The following is a 19,486-nucleotide window of genomic DNA, read 5'->3' as shown; positions in this document are numbered from 1 at the left end:
TATATGAAAATGGTAGCCTCTTAAACTTTCTTTAATCTTATTTTATAAATTATAAAATTAAATGGCCTAATTGACACATGATTAAATATTTTAAGACTAACAGTTCCCATATTTTTGGAGTCCCTGTAGTTTGCCAATATTTAACTGTATTTAAAACATTTCCTTACGTTGTATCTTCTAGATTTTTAACATCTAATTGAATTGTTACATTTAAGTGTTTTAAACCATAGTTGCCATATTTTTGGAGACCCTGTAGTTTGCCAATATTTAACCACATTTAAAACATTTCCTTACGTTGTATCTTCTAGATTTTTAATATCTAATTGAATTGTTACATTTAAGTGTTTCAAACCACAGAAGTGATTTTCGTTTCAAAGCCTAGTGATTTTTCTGTTTTACATTAAAATTTGTCCTATACTGTGATTAAATATATGCTTTTTTAGTATTTATACTCTAAGCCTCCTTAACATAAATTATGATTATTTCTTTAGTTTCTTCTAGAAATGTTTAAAATGTTTTTCTTATTTCAAATGCATGTCGACTTTATAAGAAATTGTAGATAAAAGATATATTACAGAAAGTTCACTTAGAAATTTATATTTTACTTTTCTTCTACAAAAGCAGTCTCAGTCTTGTTTGGTTTGGTCTTTCTCTAAAATAGATGTCAGCATCACCTTTATAATCCTTTGCATTATACTGCGTTAAAATTATTATCTGAAATTAAAAGCCATTACACTACGTGAGTGTACTATTAACCAAAATTATAAATAATGTATTTAACATCAGTAACTTAATATGAATAGTTAACAACTCATATATATAGTGCGTCTGCGTGTACACACACACGTGGTTATTACTGATATTTGAAGAGCTGTTACATAGGGTTCATTATCTGTGTCCTGTTTTGTTGTATAGCTCTGAGAAAGTGGCCGAAAGTAAAGAAACTGAATTTGTTAACTCTTTACCCCTGAAGATGAACCCAAATATTATGTCTCAAGACTCACAACATGTGAACCATTTTTTTGACAAAAACGATGAGAATGTGATTTTACAAAAGACCACAAATGAGAGTATGGAAAACAGCTGTCCACAAGTAACTGCCACAGAAGAACATGTTGATAAAATGTACCTTAATATTTTGAGGAAAAAAATATCTGTTAATTCTTCATCATTATCTCAGGATGACAAAATTAGTAAAGTAAGTATTTGTAGTCTAAATTGATTTGAGATATTGAGAACCGAAGTTATGTAAAGTATGTAAGTACTATTGGTAGGTGTGTGCTTTTTAAACTAGTGGAATTGATTGTATACTAACCTCCATAGTAGATCTTGGATATTTGTGAGTAATATTTATTACAATGCTAGCCAATCCCCAAATTCAAAAATACCACCGTAACATTAGCTTGCTTTTAGAAGCCATTCTTTATACATTTTTTCTTTTTTTGAATAAAATATAGTCCAGAATTTAAACAGTATAAGAAAAAGTTTATTCATCATTGTAGTGTGCACTGTTCAGTCTTTCCAGTCATTTGTATTTTTTAAGTTGTCATTTTATAGGAAAGCAATTAACACCTGTGAAGAAATTTGCATTTTGCTGATTCTTTTTCCTGTATTCTTGATCTCTTCTGCTTTATAGTTCCCATGATTCAGACATTCTACTTGTATTTTATAATTTTGAATTATGTTTTTAAGTCTTCTCCAGTTCTTTGTGGAATAAGGCAAGGTATTAATAACATTTTTAAAGCATCTTGAGAAATTCAGATAACAAATTAAATAAGATTTTATGTCGTTTCAAAATATGTTCTTTCTGCTGTGTTCATTCAAGTAATTACACATCTTGGTTTCTGGCAAGCTAATTTTGCTTTATTATTTTGCTTTACTTTGTTTCAATGCTAACTTTGAAGGTCTGCTTCAAAATACTAAAATTCGAATGCATTAGACTTCAAGAACTTAACTATGGTAGTTTGCCTTTTACAAACTACATTATTTGATCATCACTATTGTTTTGCTATCCTTTAAATATTCATTTACAACAATAGTTAAAGTTTATTTAGGTACTGAAGAGCTTTTGCTTGTTGTGTACAGACTTACAGATCTCAACTTAGCTCTGAAGAAGGGGCTGTAATGGGTAAACAGGTACCATACAAGAAAGCCAGAAGTGCACCTCCTTTACTTAAAAGGAAACCCCATCGTGGATTATATGCATCAGTTAGGAGCTCAGGCTATGGCAAACCCAGTTCACCACTCAAGATGTTTTCTACTCTTGAAAATAAAACTTCAGGGGACATTATAAAAAGCAAAAACTTGAGATCGATTTCCACCTCTAATCAACCTAGGAGAAAAGGTAATCATGTACTCTTTATTTAGTATATTGTTTTACTTTCTTTGCTTCCATGGAGGAGAATTAATCTTAAGGTACCACGTTCTATTTGTAAGATGCAATTTACAGGAGGCAGCAGGGCTTGACTCAGTGTGGTGGCAGTAGAGGTGATGAAAAGTGGTTAGATAAGGATATATTTAGGAGGTAGAACCAAAAATCTGAAAAATTGGTTTTGGATTGCTAAGATTTTTGGCTTGAGCAACTGGGAGAATGGAGTTACACTCAACTGGAATGGGGAAGGCTGTGACTGAGTAGATTTGAGAGTTGGGGAAAAACTGGGAGTTTAATTTTTGAGATGATAGTTTTGAGATGTCTATTCAACATGCAAGCAGAAGTGACAAGAAGGCAGACAGATATAAAAGTCGAGTTCAGGAGGGAAATATGAATTATAGATACCATTTGGGAGTTGTTGAAATCTGATTGACAATACCAAAAGAGTGAGCATAGATAGAGGGAAAGGAGCAAGCCAAGGCCTGAGGCCCCTGGTCTTGCTAACCTGAAGAAATCAGGCAGAAGAGGAGGAACCTGCAAAGGAAACAGAGTGAGGTTAGAAGAATCCTGAGAGCATGTGGAATCCTGAAAACAAGCAAGTGAAGAAAGTGTGTTGAGAAGGACTGCTCTGTCATTTACTGCTGAGCGATTAAGACAGGTGAGAACTGAGAACTGCTCTTTGGGTTTAGCAAGGAGGAGGTGATCAATAAAGTGTACAAGCAGTTTCCGTGGAGAGGTGGCTGTAAAAGGCAAATTAAATGGAGTAAGCGGAAATAGGAGTGGAATGGTGCTTCAAGTTATAGACCACCCTGCAGATAGTTGCTGTAAAAGGCAGCAAAATAATGGGCCAGTAGCCGAGATGGAAGATGAGACCAAGAACATTTTTGCTTTGCTTTGTTTTTATGAAATAAATGATTGGTTTTTTTGTATGATGTTAAGAAAGATTTGATAGAAAAATAATTGACAAAGTACAAGAGTGAGGGAAGAATTGCTGGAGCAATGTTTTTGAGTAGAGTAGCTGTAATGGGATCTGGTGCACAGTGGAAGAAGGGTTGGCATTAGACAGTAACATGGCTATTTCCTGCATTCTAGGCACTGTGGAAGCAGATAGGAAGGGAGAGTGTATGCTGGCAGGTGGTTAGATGTGCTGAGGAGAGAATGCTTTTTGTGATAGCTCCAGTTTTCTCTGAGAAATAGAAAGTATCATTAGATGAGCATGAGGGTTAGGCAAAGGTGTTTGAGAGGTTACAAGAGAAAAGAGAAGATATGAAGTAGCCATCTAGGAGAGTTAGACTGTCAGGAATCAAGACAGTCTAATTAAAGTTAGTGATCATGAATTTAAATTGAAATAACAATTAAGTTGTTATTTAACACGTTAAATAACCAACTTGTTTAACCAACTGTTAAATGAACTGTACTTGGTAAAACAGTTGGGTTTACCAAAAAATACATTTTTGGCAAGTGAAGCTGATGATGTATGTAAAAGTGATTAGAATGGTTGACCATGGAATTTAAGTTGAGCAATGAAGGAAGAAAGGGCATCAAGGGAGTGTGAAACAATGTGCAACAGGTACGATCCATCAACTGTGAGTCCTAGTGGGGTCAAAGGATTGTTGGAATCTGGGTACCAGAGAGTGTGAGGAGGGAAGACAGAGATGATAGTCATAGTAGGTGATTAGATGAGGGACTGAGATTGGGGAGTGGTTACATTATTGATAATAGTCTAGGAAAGACCTAAACTATGCCAATGGGAATGAGTAGCTGAGATGGAAAGAAGTTCAAGGAACCAAAAGCCAGGGAGTTGAAAGGATCACCTATGAATATGTTGAAATTACCAAGAATGAAGACAGAGGTAATGTCACAGTGAGTGAAAAAGAAATGAGAGGAATCATGAGGAGGTTGCTAGATGAAGACTAATATTTTTATGAGTAAAGTGAAATAATAATCTTAAACTCATTTTTCACATTTTAAAATTTCATAGCATTTGTGATATCCAAAATAAAAATAAAACACATTATTAAAATTTATAGTAAATTTATAGTAAAGTATAATGATGGACCATAAATATTTTTATACTGAACTACTTTTTCTCACTAGACTGTCTATTAAGTATGTTGTTTTTAATCTCTGTTTTTTATTGAAGAATTGCCCAGAGCAGTTTTAGTTATATTCAGAGGAACTGTAATTCCTTTGGGATAGTGGTTACTTGTTAAAGGTTGAGTTCTCCAGGAAGCAGAGTTTGAGATGAGATTAGTGTTCAGAAAATATACAGAATGCAGTTAAAATTAAAGTCAACATTGGTTAGGATGAAGAAAAAGCCCAGCTACTAGAACTTAACCAAATTAAAGGTATCTTTTTTATGTAACAAAGAGTCCAGAGATAGGCAGTTCATGGCTGGTAAGCTGTGCAGGGAACCAGATCCCTTTTTCTTTCGTGATGCAAAATCCCTAGTATGTGACTTTTGTCTTAACTGTCACAATGGCCACTCCGCCTCTGGACCCTGTCCATGAGACAGGGTGAAAGGTAAAAGGTAGATGCCAGTCAAATCATCAGCTTCCTAATCAGGAAAGTTTTTGCATCCATCTTAATGACCTTTGATCTTCTGGCCCTCAGTTGCATGGAGTTCAGGGGGTCGAGTATGTTTAACTATGTACATTGCTGCTCAGGACAGAATTAGATCTTTATTAATAGGAAGGAAGAGAAGGTTGGCAGTTAGCAGTACCAGCCATGTAGTTGTTTTCCGTGTTTAGTTTTGATTAATTTTCTTTGGCTGTAACTTGTGTTTTTATTTTTAGATTAATTTTTTTTTTTTCGTGAAAGGACAAAAATTCTTATTGTCTTTTCTTATTAAGAATTAAAAATTCTTAGTATATGCTTATTGTTTAAAATTCAAAATTACAGAAAAGTAAAAGAAGAAAGCAATGATATAGCCAGAAACAACTGTTGTTATGGTGGGTTAGCAGATTCCATGCATCTCACTATGTATATACTTACATAATAGAAGGAAATGTGAATGAATGGATGGAAAGAGAGAGGCAGATGTGGATAAATGGACAAAATATTTTGTAAGAATGGGATTACACTTTACATGTTCTTTTAAAATAGGATATTAGATCTAGGTTTACTTATATCTATAAGAAGAAAAATAAATTTCATCCCAAGAAATTGTATATCGAAAATACAAGGAAAAGATTATGAAAAATCTTTAAGGAAAGAGATTATGAAAAACTCAAAGGTTGCCATAACTGTAGTGTTGTTTCTTAACTTTTTCAATTTTAGACATTACCAATCGATTCCTTCCCTTCTGTGAAATATAAAGCATATTGTATCCCCAACTTACATACCTCCTATTCATTTTTATTTTTACTTAAGATATATTTAGTATATTCTCTACTACAACCTTAATTTCCCTCAGCTTTTGAATTTAATTCTTGGTTCTGATTATTAAAGAGACTGAATGCTTTTCTCTTGTCTCTTAGCCATAGTTTCTCTATTCTGGAATTATTTTGATTGGTTTCTTTTTTGACTGAATTTTCTTATGCATTGCTATTCCAAGAAGGTTTCATGGGTTCCAAATTCCTCAGTGTTTTCATGTTTAAATTTCATATTCAAGCAAATGTTTTTCATGTGTAAAAGGAGCAAGTACTGCTCACGTGCAATTATTTAAAATAATTATTTGATACTTTAGTCCACTGAAAGAGAAGTCAAAATTAAGAATTCAAGAAGGGAGAATTCTGGCATAAAAGGACTGGCAGACTACAGCTATGAACAAGAAAATGTGATAGGTTGAGTATTATGTATCCAAAATGCCTGGGACCAGAAGTGTTTCAAATTTCAGATTTCATTTGATTTTGGAATATTTGCATTATATTTACTAGTTAAGCATCTCCAGTCTAAAAATCCAAAATCTTAAACGTTCCTGTAAGCATTTTTCTATGAGCATCATGTTGACACTCAAAAAATTTCAGATTTTAGAGCAGTTTGGATTTTGGATTTTCTGGTCTGGAACGTTCCACCTGTACTAGCTGCCTTGTCCTGAGGAGAATCGTGCTAGCAGATCACACCCCATTCATTTAATGAGCCTCCAGTGATTTGGAAGTTTTAAAAGCCTCCTCTTACAATGACTCAAAACAGTCTCTTCATGAACACTTTTAGAAATTTCTTCAGAAAACTTACATCAGTCTAATTAAATGTGATCATAACTCTATAAGGAAAACCTTCACATACCTGGAAAAATAATTGAAATGAAATCTTTTGGTGAGGGACTGTTGGTAATTTATTTTTTCTTTTGACTATTCTATATTTTCCAAATATTTAATAATCATGTAGAACATTTGTAATTAAAAAGTAAACTCTACATTTAAAAAGTTAACATCTTGAATAAATTATTTTAAAAATTTAAATTTTGAAGTTCTTAATTTATCTCTAAAGCAATCAGATAGTGTTTATTAAACTCAGGGCCTGTAGTAGTTGAATATGGATCTTAGGGTCCCTTCTAGGTATTGTTCTTAAACATTGTTTATTATTAACTGAATAATATATTAGCCTTAGAATGATTTCTTGTTTAAGAATTTACAGGTTACCTTAAAAGCTGAAAATTGGAACAGAATATATATTAATCACATTTTTTTCTAATTTTATATATATAGAGAGAGAGAGCGAGTGAGCCAGGTTTTTATAATAGTGTTAATCTTTTAAAATCCTATTTAAATTAACAGTTATAAAATCCTCCTTGCAATTTATATTATTCCATTGATACGATATCATGATATATGTTGTTTATAAAAAATGTGCTCCGAAAGCACACTTAATCTGCACCAAAAGGTTTCATAAAGTTATCAGCTGCTCCTTGGTCATTTAGAAATTTTGATTGATTATTGCTATGAACATTTAACAGAAGAATTTATTTAAAAGTAATAAACTCTGAAAGTTATTTCTATCTACATTCTCACATTTATTTAGCTCCATTTGTCAGTTGACATAGTCTTGGGTTAATTGGCCATCTGTGTCAAATTTAGTAGAACATTGATTACGGAGTGGCAATTTTTCTGAATACAATCAGTTATAGTGAAACAGCTGTGTTATAGTGTAGTCCATCAGCCTATTTTGAGATCCTCATTTTAGTGTTTCCATTGTATTTTTAGTTATTGTGCACAATTGATGAGTACACATTTAACTTTACATTTGTGGTGCATTTATACATTGCTTATAATATTTAGAAATCTTATCTGGAACAAAACTCATCAAGCCTGCAGCTTTGGATAAACCAGCTCCCAAAACTGAAAGTTGCCTGGTTACTCCTAAGAAGTCTGAAGATCCCGCAGAAACTGATTCCTGTATTCAGTTTCAGACTGTAGGTATTAAATTCAAAATTAATAATCATAATGTTTTTATGTTCTAAAATTACATTAAAGCTAAATTATATTTAACAAAATATAATAAGGACTGAAATGTCTTTTCCTTCGAGTGATACTGTAATCACTCTTACTAAACAGTTAATTTTCTTATATAATAGAACATTGTTAACCATGTCCTTTTTATTCTTTTTTTAATTAACGGCTTGTGTTCAAATCCTATATATAAGTGTACTGTAATGAAGTAATGCTTTTCTTGAAAGGATTCCTTAGGATACTGTGGTGAGAACAAGGAGGAGGAATTACTTATGTTTAAAAGAGTTCAGGAAGCAGAGGAAAAATGGAGGGGTGCACAAGCCCTAATTGAGCAAATTAAAGCCACATTCTCAGAAAAAGAGAAAGAACTAGAAAATAAGTTGGAAGAACTAAAGAAACAACAGGAAAAAGAACTCTTCAAATTGAATCAAGATAATTATATTCTTCAAGCCAAGGTACTAGACACATTGTTCTGTTTTTTTTAATATTTATTTTTTTAAAAAAACCTGTATTCCCTGCTAAATACATTGTCATCCTTGTTTCCTAGAGATGTTTGACTTGATGTATTTGCTGTATAAAATATAGACATGGTTCGAAGAGTGATTCCGTACATGAGAGCCTAAATTTTGAACCCTTGGGGGAGAAAATTAAATTTAAATTGGCTCATTTTGATGGTTTTCTTCTATTAGCCGTCCTTTTTAAAGAGAATCAGTTCATTCTGACCTTCAAAGAAATCAAAGTTTGAGCAAAACTGCCAAAGAAGGTATAGACCCAGAGGATGACATTGTGTAGCATTTGTGAGTTATTAACGGCACCATCAGCACAAAACAGCACTTTGCTGATTTAACTGTAGTTATGTCACATTCCAGTGTGTTCAATATTATAAAACAGTTTTCAATCTAAATAGGAGTTTTCTATTATTCTTTCTCACTTCTCACCTTATCATTTCCTTCCCCAAATAAAACAATTGCTGCAATTTCTCAAAGTTAAGCAGCTTTGAAGAAACAAACAAAAAAACAAGGTGGTTACATTTTGGAGAAGCAGCTGATCCTGTCACTGGAGAAAAATTGAAGCAAATCCAAAAGGAAATACAAGAACAAGAGACACTTCTTCAAGGATATCAACAGGTATGGCCATCCTTTAGCATATGGCAAATTTACTCTTCTTCATCTTTTAGTTATTAAAATAAGGCAGGTCATGCACAGTGGCTTATGCCTGTAATCCCAGCACTTTGGGAGGATGAGGCGGGCAGATCACCTGAGGTCAGGAGTTTACCAGCCTGGCCAACATGGTGAAACCCCATCTCAACTAAAAATTTTAAAAAAATCAGTTGGGCATGGTGGTGCACACCTGTCATCCCAGGTACTTGGGAGGTTAAGGCAGGAGAATCACTTGAACCTAGGAGGCAGAGGTTGCAGTGAGCCGAGATCACGTCACTGTACTCCGGCCTAGGCAACAGAGTGAGACTCCATCTCAAAAAAAAAAAGGCATATTGAAATATTTCTGTGCTTATTTAACAGATAATGGGAATTCTGGCAAATAGGAGGTAATAATTTGACTAGTCTATATATTTCCCATGAGGAGAATTAAATGCTAAGAGCGTGGGTTCTGGATTGGAAAATACTGGTTTTGAGTTACTTAGCTCTACCACCTGCTGTGTGCCTTGGGCATCACTTAATCTTTCTAATTTAGTTTCTTCATCTGTGAAGTGGAGATGATAATATATAGGATCCCCAACTTCCAGTGGTTTGACTTAGTTTTAACTTTTATGATGGGCTTATCAGGATGTAACCTCATCATAAGTTTTACTATTTTTTGACTTTACAGTGGGTTTATCAGGATATTAAGTACATTTTCAACTTAGGACATTTTTTACTTACTTTTGGGCTTATTGGGATATAGCCATTTGTGGGGCAAGCAAGTTGAGGAGCATCTGTACACTCTTAGTGTGGCACACAGCAATCAATCAATGAAAGTTACCTGTTATTATTTTTAATAGCCAGTTTCTTAAAAACTGCCCTATGTTTTCTTAGTTTCCTGTAATGCTCTTCAGTAGACAATATTGGCTGATTTTGCTATTATTTTCAGAAATATGAATCTGGAATTAATTGATAATGTCCTGAGGGTGAAAAAATTTTGAATTTAATGTAAGAAGATCTGTGGGTCCTACAGAGGCAGATGTTTGCAATGTGTGATGACATCTTGGTGTTGCTAGCCTAACAGTCAACCAGGACAGGTTTAGCATCTTTCTTCAGCATCTTTGTTCCCTGCCTGTCACTCCCTTTTTTCTTACTGCTCCCCTTTCTTGTCGCTCATTATATTCTTCTCTTTTGACAACTGTAACTTGAACCTTGAGCCTTAGTAACATGCGTTATCACCCAGGGACATCATCGAAAGCATTGCCACATCAGTGATTACAATGTTTGCTGTAGCCGAATTGGAATGAATTGGCAGGACACACTGCCCTTGGTTACTGGGAACCATTCAAATTCTTCTGCCAGTTTGATCTTGCCATTAAAAAACAGGGGTTTTTAAGAAAATTTAACAGACCCATAAGTATGCCAACTAACCCATCCAACAGAGACAACACAAAATTTATGTGTCTAAATAGTAGAGGGGGATGTTCATTAATTCTGCATGTATTTAAGCACAGACTGTCTGCCCAGCACTATTCCAGACGTGGTATAACAGTCTACAGTTTGCATTAGATACTCAAAAGCCCTTGGTTTGCATCTGATTTTTAATTTTAAACAGGTTAATAAGCCAGGGAGGGCATCAAAGTGCAGATTGGTACATTTTCTTCTCCCTCTGATCTCAACTGGTTGAGTCACTCTTCAGGTCTTTAGCTCAAGCCTTTTGGTGAACTGGATCTGTCCTCTGCTCTGCCTTGTCCTGACAACTTTCTGAAACACTGGTCTTTAACTCCCTGTTTATGGTCAATATCAGATACAAGCATGAACACCCATAGATACATGTGATTATCTCACCACTGGCAGCCAGACTTCCAGAATCTTCGTCCAGCAGTGATTCGATTTTTTTTTCTCTCTCTCTCTCTCGGGTCAGAAACAGAAAAGAACATAAAGGGTCTCACTGGGTCTTTCCACCTGCGTCCACATAGTCAGGATGTGGTGATTCCTTCAGCCACTCTCCCACTTAACTCCTGTGAAATGCAGTGCATTCAACTCACCTTAGGCCCTTTAGCTGTGGGAATTTTGGCAAATTAGTTTTTCAATGAGGCGTTTTAAACATTATGGAAAGAACTGTTTTTAGACACCAAATTTCTTCTGTTATAATATAAAAAGTTTAAAAAAGATTTTACTATGCAAAAACTAAAGCAACTTAAAAGACCGTTTAAAGGATTAATCTATTATGAGCACGTATATTATGTTATATAAGTACTAATGACTTTTAACTAAAATGCAATATTCTGTTTTTAAAAAGGAAAATGAACGATTATATAATCAAGTAAAAGATCTCCAAGAACAAAACAAGAAAAATGAGGAGCGAATGTTTAAGGAAAACCAGAGTTTATTCAGTGAGGTAGCTTCCTTAAAGTAAGTCCTTTTGAACTTCTTAAAATCAAATATACTTAAACTATTTCTAAGCATTTTCTTATTATGTTAATAATACATTTATTTTTACTTAGATGGTAAATTTTTATTTTTATTTGTATTCTCGTTTCCAGTTTATATGTTTAATACTCAGTGGATTTTTCTTTTGGTGTTAGATGGCTAGCACATACTTGATAGTATTTTCAGCATATTCATATTTGAATTCATATGAATTTATGTTCATAAATGATTCAAACATCAGTTTCAGGAAATTGAATATACAGTATTCCTCTTGATCAGTCATTAAGAATGAGATAACCGTTTCCCGAGGAACCATGTGATTAATAATACTAAAAAAGAAAGGTCATCCAGTATCACTTATGATCTTCTTGGGTCAGGTTCCATAGAAGCAGAGCCTGAGATGGTGCAGGTCCTTGTGGAGATGATATACTGAAGGATAACTCTCAGGAGAAAGGAGCAAGGGAAGCAGGAACGGTGAGGTAGGGGGAGGGCAAATAGTGGTCTCAGCTGGAGACTGGCTTCATTCTCCTCCCACCAAGAAGCTGTGGAGAATAGATTGTACCAGAGTTGGTCCCTGCTTGAGGCAAGGGGGCAGCCTTAGTCACTGGCTGGAGTGTACCGTGGAAAGGAGTGGGGGCTGCCCTTTATGTCAGGGGGCAGGGGCTGCTGTTTAAAGGCGCACCTGCAAGTTGTTTTCAGCCAGCATTTATCATGGCAGGGTAATGGGGCACCAGCACCTACTTAGGAATCATATTTCAGACTGTAAGGTCTTTTGGACGTTACTGCTTCCAATTTTAACATATTAAGTGAAAAAGCCAAGCCCAGGAACATGGACAAGCTAGGATACTCTCTTCCTTTTAGAAAATGACCAGTATTTGTGTATCCTTTTATATAAACACCTAATCACTCAGAAAGGACTGTTAGCAGAAGTTTCTTTGACCCATGAATATCATGAATGTTTACCAAATTTATTTATATACTTCTCCCCCTTTTTTGGTTATATAAACTAGGGCCTAAGAGGCAGGGCTGCTAATAATAGCTCATACTGATCTTTCACGCAAAATAGAAAAAGGCACACTTCGTAGCAGACAAAATATATATATTTATTGCCACTTTCTCCTGATAAGTTGGTAAGTGTAACCCCAGGCCATGTGTGATAATCTGCACAGTGGTAATGCATGAATGCATTTACTTAAGCTTTTTTTCCCAGATGTTTCAGTAAAGTTATTTTAAAATATCTTACCTTGTACTACTTGGCTTCTAAAAGAAGATCTATCCCAGGATCCAAAACTGAAGCTCTAAATTAACTTTCAGAATGAAATAAATGGTTTCTTTAGTACATTAGGGTTAGATGATCTTATGTGGAATCCGAAACTCCTTCTATAATATCTCTGGAATAACAGGAAAATTGAATTTAAGGTCCACATATTAGGATGTGTTTTGTTTTGTTTGTTAGTTTCCATGTATGAGACTGGCAACTCTCAGAAAAGATTCTAGAACAATATGCCAAGGAGTGAGTGCATTAACAACCCCACAGAAAAATGCAGCACATCTTTGTGGACCATTAATTTTTTTCCTGTGAGAATTGGGAATTAATATTTTTATATTATAAATAAACCAATAATCTTAGGTTTCAGTTCTTTTAGAATAAATATAAGCATTTCCCTTAAAGTATATTTCTCTTTTAGTGTGGTAGTATTTTAATCTTTAGATTAAATGAAAAGTTTACCTTCATTTATTCATATAGCTTCAATGTATGTTAGTTTTTAATTTTTAAGAATTGAATATTTTCTACTGAAAGGAGCACCTGGTAAGAAAGAAAAACAACTTTTTATTTTCAAAATAAATCAGAGAACAGATGCACAAAAGTCGTTTTCTGTCTCAAGTAGTTGAAGATTCAGAGCCCACAAGAAACCAGAATTTTACAGATCTGTTAGCAGAACTACGGATGGCACAGGTAAGTTGCATAAGGATTTTGACTATTAGGGATAATAAAGGTTTCTATAAAAATCCCCATATGTATGAAAAAATCTGTAAATTTCATACCATTTAAAACTTAGGGAGAAATATCTTAAATTAGCGTATAGTATATGCGTGACCTTAGTATAGAGGAAACATTATAATACTGGTTTTAGATATCATTGTCTTTATGATTCAGCCTTTCATCAGGCATTTGTCACATCTCATCAGGCCTGTTTATCATGGAGCCATTATCAGAGGCATGATTTTATTTAGGACATGTATACCTTATTTCAAACCAATTCCTTATTTGAAAGTGTGCAGCCTAAATAGCGTAATTTGGAGATAATTGTTTACCTTTAAAAGTTAGTAGCTTGCTGCCTGTCTTCCGAAGTAGACTGTGCACTTCTAGAGAGCAGAGACTGTATCTTACAAGTATTTATATCCCGCATACCTAACATAAAGTTGAAATGCAATGCTGTTCCATAACTTTTTTATGTTTATTAAATTGTACTATTAAAAATATGGCCTAGAGTTTTCTAAAGCAGTATTTATCAATAGGAAGAGTTTGGGAATTTAAGGCAGGGCAGAATTCTATTTTAAGCAGAAGTAATTCATGCACTACATGATTTTTATCATCCCTGTCCCTAAGAACTATGTGCTTATAGCACCCACCAGTCATTGTAACAATTAAAACCACTCTGCCACATTTCCAAACATGGCCTGTGGAGGACAGTTACTTCTTCGCACCGCTCCCTTTGAGAATCATAGCACTAAACTAAAAAGCCCATTTCAGTGGGCCTCAAAAATAGCAAGCTAAAACAGCAATTAATGTTACCATATTTTATGAAGGCTTAGGGGAACAAAGTAAGGTTTCAAGCATAGTGTTAGCATTAGTTCCAAAGGCTGTTGTTTTTACCTTTTAAAAGTCCTGTTTTGAACATATTTTAATGACAGAAAATTTGAAAACTCCCACTAACACCACCAAAATATACTGGAAAAAAATATAATAAATATCTTGTAAATGATTAACCATGCTCTCAAGAAAGTAAGGGAAATCGTTAGAAGCCAAAAGTAAGGAGGGATAAAAAGATGGCAGTAAGTTTAGTAACCAAGAAGCCTGAGCTTTAACAGCAAATTGTAGATGGGATACCCTTAAAGGACCACATCTTTCACTAAAATAGTGGATTAGGAAAAAAGAAACTGAGATGTCAAGGAAGCTTTTCTGTCTTAATTTGGTCTCTGGGTAGGGAGAGGTAAAAAGTCTCCTCTGCACATACTTTAATGGTTGTTCAATATAAATAGTATCTCTTCTGCCCATTTGTGTTTAGTATTTGAATTGACACTACCTTGCAATGCTTAAACTAAAAAAAAACATAAACAGTAGTTCTAAGTCAGTGATAACCTCTAGTAGATTTAGAAGAAACAAATGCAAAACAATTCTTAGAGGTATACACTCTTTAACCCAGTCCACACAATATTCCCACAGATAAAATCCAACTGATGATGTGCTCACAATGCAAAATTACAAAACCTAGAGAAACAGCCCACCATCTGCAGGCATGAGATGCTTTACAGCAAGATCAGAACCCCAATAGAATGATTGAATAGAGGCAATAAAATAAATAGACTTAAAGTGCTTAAATATACAAAATAATTGAGAAAGTATGACAAAAGAACAAAACAGGCCAGGCAAATTCAAACGAACATTAAACAGAGCTGTGGGAATGAGATATGCCAGAAATTAAGAAAGTAGAATTAAATAGATGATCATAAACAACTAAGAAAAGCATTAAACTGAAAGACCAATTTAAGGGAACTCAGAGTGAAACAGAAAAATAGAGAAATGTAAAATATCAGAAATATTAAGAAATATGAGATGCCCTAATGCACATTTAAATGTTTTAATAGGTAATGGCTGAGGATTCTCTAGAAGTGGTAAAAGGTGAAGTCTCGAATTTAGGAAGCACAATAAGTCCCACTCAACATAAATGAGTAAAAATCCACATTTAGTCCCATCATGGTAAAGCTACCAAAGTCAGGAGAAGCCTAAAAGAAATCAGGAAAAAAAAAAAAAAAAAAAAGGTGTTAGTTTAGTTTAAAATAATAGTAAAAATTATTTGGGAATTTTTTTGTGCACATACTATAAGATAGAATGTAAACATACCTTTATTTTGATTTACGTTAGTATTCTTAAATAGTTTTAGAGTAAAAATTATTTATACTGGGATAAATCTACAAAATAATCTTGTCAAGTATATTTGTGTATAGTCTACTTTATACCTTAAAAATTAGTGCCAATTAGTATATTCTTAAAATGTCAGTTGGTTATAAAGTATAGGTGGAAATGTAATAAAAGGTAAGTTCCTGAGCCCTTTCCTTTTAGTATTCCAGGATTGGGAAGAGAATGGGGCTGACTACAACTCATTTATTCAGACAGCCTTTATTGAACGCCTGCCATGGACCAGGCATTCATCCAAGCATTGAGAATATAGTAGGTAAATAAGACAGACACAGATCTTGCTCATCAGGAACATATGTTCTAGTGAAGAAGACAGACAGCAGATACACAAATAAATAATTACAGATAGAAGTGCTTTGAAGAAAATGAAAATAGAGAATAATGGGTGATGCGTTAGAGGTAAGGCGGCATTTAATAGTGTGGACAGGAAAGCTCTCTCTGAGAAAGAGATGTTTGAGTTGAGAGCTGAAGAGGAGGAACTGCCAACCAGGCAGATTCAGACTTCAAGCCAGAGGGAAGAGCAAATGCAAAAGCCCTGAGTTTGTTCCTTTCCAGAAGCTAGAGGCCTTTGAAGCATAAGTGGATAAAGACAGGAGTGGCAGAGGCCTCTCTCAGTGTCTGCACGGTAAATTATGAGAGAGGAAAAGTACTTGTCAGCCAAAAGCCTGTGGCCCACAGATTTAACATGGGGCGTACTCACTTTCTTGAAGGTGGGCATTTTCTCTCCCTGAAATATGCAAGCCTGGAGTGGACATCCATTGATTGAGCATGATTAAACTTCAGATGTTTATAGTTCTTTGAATTGTAAAATACTGTAATTCCATAAAGTAGACATTGATAGAGAACATTTCTAAATTGATTGAACTAATTAAGCAACAGGTTTTTGCAGAAAAAGCATTCAGCAGCTTTTAGATTAATTTTAGTTTCAGGGCTCTCCTGAAAGGACATCTACAGAAGATTAAACAATGAAACGATGCAGTTAAATCTGCGATGCAACTAGGAACTAAGATTATACAATGCTTTACAAATGCTCTTATTTTCTTTCTAAGACTGATTTTTAAATTGTAAGATAGTGTAAACCAGAGTTTGTAAGAACTTGTCATTTTGAAACTTAAATACCGAGTTGACTGCTGTTGAGTCCAGTAGTTTCATAAGTTCAGTTTAGTCTACATTTATCTAATACATGCCATGCACTTAGTACCATAAAGTAAACAAGTAGTACTAAATCAGCTTGGTCCCCATAGAGCCTTCAGCCTAATAAAGAGAAGAGGTTACATATAAATGAATCAGTGTCATAGGAAACAGTAATAAATGCCATGCTAGAGGTACAACTGAAGTTGTGGGAGGCAGAAGAGGGTACTATCAGGAATAGCTTAGCTTAATTTGAAGTGAGGTTTGAAAGATAAGTGTGATTTTTGTCAAGCAGAGGAATGGGGCACAACACTTTGAACTACTGAGAGTGGTATGGAATGTAGTCCATATTGAGAATTTCATTTTTATTTTTTGATGTCCCAAGCATTTTTTATGCATTTATGATACAAAGTTTGGCAAAATAAAATCCTACGTTTTATATGTCAGGTGGTGATGAGTGCTGTGAGAAAAAAATGAAACTGTGCCTGGGGGCCAGGATGGGGCTTGCTATTTTAGATAGGGTGGTCAGGAAAGCCTTCTGAGGCTTCATGTGAGCAGAAATCCTGATGGAGTGAAGGAGGAAACTACCTGGCTATCTGGGTCCCAAACCACTACAAGCAGAAGAGACACTGCAGACCCTTTGAGGTAGGAGTGTTCAAAAAACAGCAAGGAGGTCTCTGGCTAGAATGGAATGGGCAGGGATGTATAGAAGAGGTGATCAGTCGTGGGTAAAGCTGGGTTATATGACACTAAAGGTCATGGTAAGGACTTTGGGTTAACCCTGCAAGGGGCCAGCAGAGAGTTTTCTGGTTTTGTTTGTTTTTATTTTACTTTAAGTTCTGGGATACATGTGCTGAATGTGCAGGTTTGTTACATAGGATTACATGTGCCATGGTGGTTCGCTGCACCTATCAACCTATGTAGGTTTTAAGCCCCACCTGCATTAGGTATTTGTCCTAATTCTCTCCTCCCCTTGCCCCCCATCCCCCAACAGGCACCCTTGTATGATGTTCCCCTTCCTGTGTCCTGTCTAGGTGTTGTCATTGTTCAACTCCCACTTATGAGTGAGAACATGCAGTGTTTGGTTTTCTGTTCCTGTGTTAGTTTGCTGAGAATTATGGTTTCCAGCTTCATCCATGTCCCTGCAAAGGACATGAACTCATTCTTTTTTATGGCTGCATAGTATTCCATGGTATATATGTGCCACATTTTCTTTATCCAGTCTATCATTATTGGGCATTTGGGTTGGTTCCAAGTCTTTACTATTGTAAATAGTGCTGCAGTAAACATATGTGTGCATGTGTCTTTATAGTAGAATGATTTATAATCCTTTGGATATATACCTAGTAATGGGATTGCTGAGTCAAACAGTATTTCTAGTTCTAGATCCTTGAGGAATCGCCACACTGTCTTCTACAATGGTCAAACTAATTTACACTCCCACCAACAGTGTAAAAGCATTCCTGTTTCTCCACATCCTTGCCAGCATCTGTTGTTTCCTGACTTTTTAATGATCATCATTCTAATGGCTTGAGATGGTATCTCATTGTGGTTTTGATTTGCATTTCTCTAATGACCAGTGATGATGAGCTTTTTCTCATATGTTTGTTGGCCGCATTAATGTCTTTTGAGAAGAGTCTGTCTATATCCTTCACCCACTTTTTGATGTTTTTTGGATTTTTTTTTCTTGTAAATTAGTTTAAGTTCCTTGTAGATTCTGGATATTAGTCCTTTGTCAGATGGATACATTGCAAAAATTTTCTCCCATTCTGTAGGTTGCCTGTTCACTCTGATAGTAGTTTCTTTTGCTAAGCGGAAGCTCTTTAGGTTAATTAGATCCCATTTGTCATAGTGGCGGGCACCACCATGCCTGGTTAATTTTGTATTTATAGTAAAGACGTGGTCTCACCATGTTGGCCAGACTGGTCTCGAACTCCTGACCTCAAGTGATCCGCCCACCTTGGCCTCCCAAAGTGCTGGGATTACAGGTGTTGAACCACCGCGTCTGGCCAGCAGAGAGTTTTTGATGGAGAATGACATTAACTGACTGTTCAACAATTCATGTGGTTGCTGTGAGAATAGACTGTAGGGCCAGAGGTAGAAGAGGTGTACTAATTAAGAGCTTATTACAGTAATCCAAGCAAGAGAATTAGTGGGTCATCAATATGGTTAGTATATGGAAGAAGTTAGAACAGTAGATTGAAAGGTCTTTAATGCTGTGTTGAGATGATTAGAACTGATTTTAATAGGCTATTGCACACCATTAAAAATTCTGGGGTAGGGCAGGTGGTAACAACATCAGAGCTAAAATTTAGAGAAAATATTTTGCAACAACGTTCATGATGGATTGTGTGAAAGACTATACCACAATTTATTGTGGTTGTAAAAAACTTGCTTTTATATTTCTTTGAATATTAAGAAAGAAAAAGACAGTTTATTGGAAGACATCAAAAGACTGAAACAAGACAAACAAGCTCTTGAAGTAGACTTGGAAAAAATGAAGAAAGAGAGGGACCAAGCCAAAGATCAGATTGCTTATGTCACAGGTAAAACACTGAGCTGAAACTGTGTACCTTTATAATCATAACTGTTCTAATGTTGATTGAATGGTATAATCAAAATGCTACTCCTTAAAGTATATTGTAATTTTAGAAATATTTTTTAAAATTCATTATTAAAAGATGTGTGAATTTGATTGGGTTTAATAGGAATAATTGCGAGACAAAAGAAAATCAAGAATTGCTTTGGATTCATGGCATGTATGTTTGGTTGTTCACAAATCTGTCATCCTAGCTAGACTGTGACCTTCCTGAGGGCAAGG

At 35.0% G+C, this 19,486-nt stretch overlaps 1 protein-coding gene across 2 annotated transcripts in view; it reads left to right on the top strand.

The window, feature by feature from the left end:
• CEP162 (centrosomal protein 162) overlaps positions 1 to 19,486 on the top strand; it is a 105,291-nt gene that overhangs the window by 38,337 nt on the left and 47,468 nt on the right. For both annotated transcript variants that reach the window (XM_025384453.1, XM_025384454.1), the window contains exons 12-19: positions 916 to 1,198; positions 2,086 to 2,344; positions 7,591 to 7,724; positions 7,989 to 8,216; positions 8,748 to 8,888; positions 11,203 to 11,315; positions 13,185 to 13,290; positions 19,085 to 19,211. In XM_025384453.1, coding sequence (XP_025240238.1) covers positions 916 to 1,198; positions 2,086 to 2,344; positions 7,591 to 7,724; positions 7,989 to 8,216; positions 8,748 to 8,888; positions 11,203 to 11,315; positions 13,185 to 13,290; positions 19,085 to 19,211 — 1,391 coding nt within the window. The remainder of the gene's footprint in view (positions 1 to 915; positions 1,199 to 2,085; positions 2,345 to 7,590; positions 7,725 to 7,988; positions 8,217 to 8,747; positions 8,889 to 11,202; positions 11,316 to 13,184; positions 13,291 to 19,084; positions 19,212 to 19,486) is intronic.

Source organism: Theropithecus gelada, chromosome 4 (genome assembly GCF_003255815.1).
Source record: "Theropithecus gelada isolate Dixy chromosome 4, Tgel_1.0, whole genome shotgun sequence".
NCBI classification, from domain to species: domain Eukaryota; kingdom Metazoa; phylum Chordata; class Mammalia; order Primates; family Cercopithecidae; genus Theropithecus; species Theropithecus gelada.
This window is presented reverse-complemented; position numbering and strand designations above follow the sequence as displayed.